General features: G+C 37.0%; 1 protein-coding gene across 2 annotated transcripts; it reads right to left on the bottom strand.

Moving 5' to 3' along the window:
* Positions 1 to 983: 983 nt before the first annotated feature.
* Positions 984 to 6,086, bottom strand: LOC131304343 (uncharacterized). Of its 2 annotated transcripts, XR_009192376.1 has the most exons (3): positions 5,720 to 6,086; positions 1,462 to 1,878; positions 984 to 1,070 (listed from the first exon to the last, which is right to left on the bottom strand). XR_009192376.1 is itself a non-coding variant. In XM_058331562.1 (2 exons), exons 1-2 carry the CDS (start codon positions 5,984 to 5,986, stop codon positions 1,627 to 1,629), a joined length of 519 nt encoding a protein of 172 aa, XP_058187545.1. In that variant the 5' UTR covers positions 5,987 to 6,086; the 3' UTR covers positions 1,445 to 1,626. The 2 variants fall into 2 exon arrangements, 1 of the variants encoding a protein (XP_058187545.1); XM_058331562.1 differs by lacking the exon at positions 984 to 1,070 and having other exon boundaries at positions 1,445 to 1,878.
* Between the last annotated feature and the right edge of the window lie 2,204 nt (positions 6,087 to 8,290).

Here is an 8,290-nt window from a genome sequence, read left to right as displayed (position 1 = left end):
CCAATTGGAGTTGTAGCTGTTACTACGGCTGTTGTTGCTGAGGCTATGGTGGCTGCTCTTGCTGTTCTTGCCAGCTTCCATGACTACTTGAGAGAGAGAGAGAGAGAGAGAGAGAGAGAGAGAGAGAGAGAGAGAGAGAGAGAGAGAGAGAACGACTGATGTAGAGAGAGAATTAGAGAATGAGGTTTGAAAGGGGAAGAAGCAGGTATATATTGGTGTTAAAGGGTATTTTCGTCTAAAAAAGCTTAAAATTGGTGACACGTGTTCTTGCAAGGAACAGAAGGGGGCCAACTGGGTAACGGTAATATATGAGGGGATAAGTATGGGCATTTTTAAACGTTAGAGGGTGTTCGTGTTCAAAATATATAGATGAAAGGGCCTCCATATAATTTCACCTATAATTTTATCTCGTACAACAATGATTGTCTTTAAACTTTCTCATCGTCACTTTTCAAAATGTCCATGTACAAAGTTGAATACTTTTTGTCCATCATAAAGCATGCATGACAATCTAGTGATTCATGACAATTGACAATCAGTATTAAATATTAGAGATCACAAATGGTGTATGTTCAATTGAAGTTACCTCATCACTCATTAGTCATTACGATGCCATTGAAGCAATCTATTTGTGTTAATCCTCCTCAACTCCATTGTATTTTCAAACCAATCATGTAGAAGTAGACACAAACAGTAAATCATTTGAAAAGTTACCTACTAAAATACATAAACTATCTTAAACGACATACCCTCAACAGAAGTAGTGATTGTGCTACCACATAATTTATAACAAAACTTCGTGATAACCAATGTTTGTTGTGGAATCCAATTCATCCTTGAAAAGGACTTTAATACAATCAAAAGATGTGCATTTGGATACGGGTGTTAAAATTACAGTTGACACACATATTGGGATACGGGTGTTAAAAGAGATGCAATGGTTCAATGAATCAATATCTTACACATTTTTACGCCATCTTGGGTTCAATATCCAGGTATTATGCTCATTCACTTTTCAATCATTTCAAGAACTCTGTTAAAACATCTTCCTTTGAAAAAAAACAGAAATGCTACACACACATACAATCTGTGCACAGATTGTGCACAGATTTTGTTATGGGGCCCACCACGGGTCCCACACAAATCATCCGAGCCGTTCATTAAATGTAAAATATTTTTTCAAGGGTCCCCGTAAAAAATAATCTCAATCCGATACCTATAGATGCTCGATCCAATCGTATAACTTTTCATTATCCGAAAATCTGAATGAAAAGTTAGATGGTTGGATGAAGCACCTATAGGTATTGGATTGAGCTTATTTTTTACGGAGACCCTTGAAAAAATGTTTTACATTTAATGAACGGCTTGGATGATTTGTGTGGGACCCGTGGTGGGCCCCACAACTAAATCTGTGCACAAAAATCTGTACCGGTAGCAGGACTCGAAAAAAAATAACCTAACCACCAACTTCCACTGTACCATTTTACATGCATACGGAGATGAAAAAACCAACCTAAGGACCAACTTCCACTGTACCGTTTTACATATATATTCAGATATATGCTTATATGTGACAGATACATCTATATATCTGAGTGCACAGAGCCAGAGGGAGGGATGCATACATCATTTTTCTTTTCTGTGTCTGGTGTTGGAGGAAGGATTACTTGAGGGGGGATCCAAGCCCAAACACTTGAGAAAAGCTTGTCTAGCCCACCCTAGATAATGGCACGGGTGGTAATATCGATCCAAAGCTGGGGCATCGGTTGCATCCTTTGCTGAAGAGCTTCCTTCCCTCTCTTGGATTTCTTCTCTCCTTACTCTTCTTCTGCTTGTGCTTGTTCCCGCATCACCTCTAATACTATGGCTCTCACCCGCCTGCAATTATTATATGAACTACCACATTATGGTTCACGTACTAATCAATATAGAGATTAGTTGAAATGAAAATTAAACAGTCTATTGAACCTAGGGAAATCAGAAAAAGAATGGAAAGGCCATTCTTAGAATGTCATATTCTGGTCCCAGTTGGCATTGCAGAGTTCTAATTGAAAAGATCAGTTGATTCAGTTCACATTCACCTCTTGATCTTCTATTTTTACTAGATTCCTTTTCAAATAAACTCACTCTAGTCTAGCATCTCACAAGAGCATCACACTCCAAATTTTACCATTTCGTAACCTAACTTATTTATCCACGAATTTTTCCCGGGGAGTTGACCATAAAAATTGTTGCATTCCAACCCAATAGTGATAAATAACTATGAGAACTGGTACTAAAACATCATCACTAGGCCAAAAAAAATTTATTGAGACCGTAAAACCATTTTCGTTGGCCAATTGGACCTACAATATCAGATTAAAAAAAAAAATGAACCTACAAGGGTGGGTGTCAGTTGCAATAAATTTGATCCCAAGTTATCGTATTCAATTTCAGGCTCCTATCTTCGCTTTTCGAATTATAATCATGCCATGATGTTGAATTTATCGTCTGTTTTCTTGTTCCAGCTTCACTCCAATTCTCCTTGGTCATTCATCGAATTTGACTCCAAGAAATAAGAGAGAAATTTTGGAACTTATATAAGTAAAATAGTGTACCGAAACGGTAGTCAACAATAAAGATATAAACCTAAGACAAGGATCAAAAAGCAAAATGTCCAGTCTCGAGGAATAAATATTAAATATACCTTAAAACGACTGAGGTTTTCCTTTTGTCCTTGAATAGAGGACAAAATTCCCCTCGATATTATCTCATCTAAATTCTAATACATCCAGGGACAACTCCAGAAACTTTGATTTCTCCAAGTCCAAACAAAAGGTTCTCTTTTTTACCCATTTTCTAAAGTATTTACTTGAATTGAAAAATTACTGCTGACCACAACAGAACAAATACTGGTACGACCAGATTAAAAAATTCATGGGCATTAAGGTAATGTCACCATAAACACAAACACTAAGTTAACTGGTCAGAATGATAGTCGATTGACACCATGCCCTTTTTCTATTTGCAATCAATTGACGAGTGGAATTCAGGGTCCATTGAGTGGTGTATACTATTCTTCTATCATTGACACCCCCTAGTTCCTTTTATTCCTGGATCAGCTGGTGCCACAGTGAAAGTAGGATTTCTCTCTACGCCACGTAGCCAAGTCTTGTCAAAGCCCAAGAGTTGTGTGAAGCCTAAGGATGAATTAGGATTGTGTTGGTTGCGTGTTGACCTGATGGTCACATATGACATAACAAAATTTAGGTCCCTGACAGTTAATTTAATCAATAATCTTCAGTTGACAAGAGAAAGATTACCAGTTTACCACTCAGTTGGTAAATCAGGGTACACCTGTCAATATGAAAAAAGATTACCGTAAATAGAATTCACTATGTGACTGTCAAGGCATCAACGAGGTATATTCTACGTAGCACTGACACAGAAAAGCGACACGACGCTGACACTCACAAAAAATTTTAAAAAAAATGGAGAACACGACAAGTTGGAGGGCACATTTTAAAAAATATAAACACATTAAAAAAAATCAAAATAACGTTGTAGATGTAACACCATATATACCCTAAATCATATTTATCATTGCACATTCACAACAATATTTCAACCAAAAATATTTCATCATTTACGCATCTTCATAGTTCATAAAACATTATAAGTCATACAATTAAAAACTAAAACTTCAAAAAGTTTTAATTAGAGTCTACTCTTACAGTTAAAACCCCCAAGTCATTTTGCGAGTGTCAGCATCATTTTTTAGAGTGTCCCCACAGTGTTCAAACAAAAAATGTTAATAAGAACTAGGACACTTCGGAATTGAGTGTCACACACATGTCCAGAGAGTGTCAGTGTCTAATAAGTGTCTGACACTGTTATGTGACCTCCAACGAAGTACCCATGCTACAAAGGGTATACCTGATCGGAAGATGTTTTCCCACCTAATTAAATGCCCGGCTTCAAGTAATCCTTTAGAAATTTTCGAAGTCATTTAGTATTCACCTTATCTAATAAGTTCCGCAGTGGTATGACACAAATATGTTGGATTAATTTCCATGCTACAAATATGTTAGTTAATTTCCAACCTAGATCAAAACAACTTGTTGGAGTTTGTCCCACATCTCCAAAACTAGTATATGAGCCTGAGCCGCCTCTCCACTCTTTGCCAATTGGTTTGAAGTTGGATGTTTTAACACAACTGGCCCACCCACCCACTCACTCCAAAAAAAAAAAACCAACTGCCCCACTCTCAACAAGGAAAAAAAATGGAGCAAAGAGAGAGTACAAACCTAATTATAATGAGTGAGTAATATGTGGTTGGTCTTTCAACTTTGTTGTTATTACCATTAAAACTGCCCATAATATAGATATAAAATCTGAGCTTCTATATAAAATGTTTTTGATAAGAAATTCCATATAAAATGCTCAATCAAACGATTTTCTAACCTATCAAATGCTCAATAAAATGATTATCACTTCATTTGCATCTTTCAAACTGAAAATGAAGGCTTTTTTTGATGTCAGCCTTTATCTCTATTCAAAGTGACAATGAAAGCTAAATTATTTTTCCAATGAGTGGTTAACAAGGGATGTCAGCCTTTATCTCTACACAATTGAAGGACTCCCCAGATTCAACATAGGATAATATATATCCAGACATAAACAAGGTTGAGGATAAATGTTGGGGAGATTCAAAGTAATGGCACCAACTGTCCTAAACGAGTAAACTTCAACATACTGAAAACCAGTGAAACTTAACATGCAAAGCATCAACATATGGGCCTCATAGATATCGGACGGTTCCGGAAACTAGTGTCCAAATCTGTGCTCGTAGCATTTTTGTTAACGTATATACTTTTCTATACTACAAGTTTGCAAATCATCCCAATAAATACGGCCTGTGCCAAGGATGCAGAAAGAAAGGGGAAAAAAATGGACAAAATAACAGCTCATATTTAACCCATAAAGTTCTTGACATTGCTACCAAACATACCTTTACCCGTGGCACTACCAAAAACAAGTACTACTAAATAAATGTCAGATATTCTCAACTTTCTCTTCTCCTACGCGTTTTGAACTTTTCCATGGCAAAAATGAAACAGAATCCATCAATGCCACATAATAACCAAAAATACATAAAAACCACTGTGCAGCCTAGGAGTAATTATTCCATGCCCTTGGAGCTCCATGTGACGGTGCCCCAAACTTTTCTTTCGGGAGTTGACCAACACTATACCAGTTTGAAACTTAATCATCCATTAATTATGTGCACATTCTTTTCTTGTAATTATGCGTTAACATGGTAGAAACATTTTCTTGATAACCAGGTGTCCAACCAACTTATGCGCACCTCGACTAATCCTGAGAGATCATAAAATACATCGTCCACTAACGGTGCCCCATTTGAGGCCGGAGGAAACACCGTCCAATGGTAGAATCATGATCAGATGACGTGGCCATCAATATCCGATTAGTCTTATTTTTCACGAATTATTTTTCCACCCAGCGCTGCTAAATCAACGATTTGCTCAAATTAAAAATAAAAAAAAAACGATTAGCTCCAAATACACCAACAACATCAAACATAACAATAGCCAAGCCCGTTAGAAGATTTCTAAGTATTTCTAGAAAAACTCTTTAACCAATCCCAAAGGACCTAAACCTAGAGAGAGAAACCAAGACAAGAGAGAGGCACGCCTCAGGCAGCTGATTGATAACGCACCTTGGCAGTGTTTAATCGGCTGGAAGCGGCGGTGGCGGCAGAAACAGCGGTGGCGATCGGCAGCGGTCGGTGTCTGGAGGTTTCGCTGCGGCGGAGGACGGCGGAAGACGAAGCGGCGCCTGCGGCGGGGGAGGGATCTAGTCCCAAAGCGAAGGCGATGAAATAGTAAAGGAGTATTACGAGGAGAAGCATGACTATTAGCTGGATCCATACCAGCCATGGTATTCTGTGACTACCGATGAAGAGGTCGTCCCCAAAATCAAACATAGCAAACTTGGGAGTTTTTAAATTCTGGAGAAGAGGAATGGTAGGTGTGAGATTAGAGAGAGGGAGAAGGGAAGAAGAGGAATGCCGTGGAATTTTTGTATTGGGACTTGGGAGGTAAAAATATACTCCTAAATGTTTGATTTAGAGGGAAATTTCATTTTACTCCCTCGAACTTTTACACTTTTGTCTATTTTACCCTCTGAATTACCAGATCAATTTGGTTGGAACTGGAAGGTCATGAGGTGGAAAGCGGCTATGCGGTGTGGCGGCAACCGCCCCAATAATGCAAGTGGGAGTACCAACCTTTTTGAACAGGAACAACCAAAAAAGAGATGGATTCGGCTTTTTTGCGATTGGACCGGACACAAACTGCTTCACGTAAAAAAGATGAATTATTAAGGGCGGACAGAGAAAGAATTCGGTTTTCTAAATTCAGTCTCATCTCGTCCATTCATCTCAGGAATCAATAATTTAGATTTTAAAAAGACTCTTTGTGAAAAAATAGTTTCCTCCTGCGAAAAGTCTTTCAACACAATCTAATCATTAAAAACACTTTCCGCGATTAAGATTACACAAATTGCTCTATGGAGTTCGAACACAGAAGGTAAAGAAGTCATCCCCATTGGACCAGGCTACTCAAAATAGACCAACTGTTGGTGGATATTATTATGATTGGTATACCAGCAGGGGCGGATCTAGTGTAGGCCCAGATGGGTCACGTGACCCACCTGAAAATTGGGTCTCAAAGAAGAGCCCCCAAATCTAAGTAAGTAAGTAATATATATATATATATATATATATATATATATATATATATATAATATCTCGTAAATTTTTGAGGCCCCGTTCCGGAACGTGAAATAAGTTCTTATTTTTTAAGAAGGCAATTTCAAGCTAAAAAATAATAGACTTATTAAAATCTAAAAATATGCAATATGGATCTTGTTTGAAAGATTTCGATGAGATCTTTTATACGGTGCAAAAAAAATTTAAAAATATGAAATAAATACTTATTTTTAAGAAGGTATTCTGGAACGGGGCCTAAATCTGCTTGATGGTTCCAGTGGTAAGATGCCTCGCTTCCCTGCGTGAGATATGAGTTTGAATCCTTGAGCTTACTTTTTCTTTTCTTTTTTGTGTTTCAATAGTTAAAAAAAACACCCTCCTTAAATTTTTAAATAAGATGAGACTCGAACCCACGCATAAACTAACTCATGTAGTATTGGTACTACAAAGTCATTTAAAATTATGTCATTTGCCACACAAATCAAGTCCTATAACTATAAGTTCCACGTAAATTTTTTAAAAAATACTTAGTTTCTTTAACATTTTTTATTTTTTCTATGAGCTCAAAATTAACTAACACTAACAAGAAAAATATTTGATGTATATATAAACTCATTTTTGAATTAAATAATAAAAATTGATGTGAGTTTGCCTACGACTTTCAAATAAATAAAGCCGGTCCTAAAGGGGTGACCCATTTGTAGACAACTTCTGGATCCGCCACTGGGGTCACCCCTCTGTAGACAACTTCTGGATCCGCCACTGGGTATATGATCGTTACTGAAGCTAGTTTATACCAATGGAAGAAAACAAATTAGACAATTAAAATTAGAGACTAAATTCTATACGCGTGCAACGTAAACCTCTATGTTTAAGCATGTTGAATCAATAATTGACACATCATTGATTTATTAAAAACATTAAGAAATCGGCTTCGATACCATTTTAAGCCAATCCTAGCTTAAAAACGAATGGGTCCACTTTAATTCTATTTATGTAACGCCCCTAATTTTGGGTACATTAAATAAACAATTTTATTGAAATTTCAAAATAAAGTCTAGCTCATTATTATATCACAACCTCCATAAGAGTACTTTCATTACAAAAGGGAGGAAAACTAGAGTTCCTAACTACAGCTCCGCATGCTCCTCCATCCAAGCCAGTTCTTCAACTCTAAAAACCTCCAAGGTGTACAGCTCACCTTGCTCATCTACAAAATCTAACACATTATACCAACGTCGCCACCAATATAATATGTCAGGGTCACCAAAGGTAACACCATGAGCTACGAGAGCTCAATAGAATAATTCATACCCACTAACCCTTTAACTTACACACATTAGATCATAATATTAACGATTTCCACGAAGTACATGCATATCTAACAAAAATATTTAACAATGACACATCCACATTCGTTAATTAACTATCGTTGGTGTCCATGATTTCTGAGTTTCTCCTACGCAACATTTCGTAGACCGTATCACTGGTTTCACCTTTCATGTACCAAATCAATAC

Source organism: Rhododendron vialii, chromosome 10a (assembly GCF_030253575.1).
Source record: "Rhododendron vialii isolate Sample 1 chromosome 10a, ASM3025357v1".
Lineage (NCBI taxonomy): Eukaryota > Viridiplantae > Streptophyta > Magnoliopsida > Ericales > Ericaceae > Rhododendron > Rhododendron vialii.
Note: the sequence above shows the minus strand (reverse complement) of the source record. Positions and strands in the feature narration are given on the sequence as shown.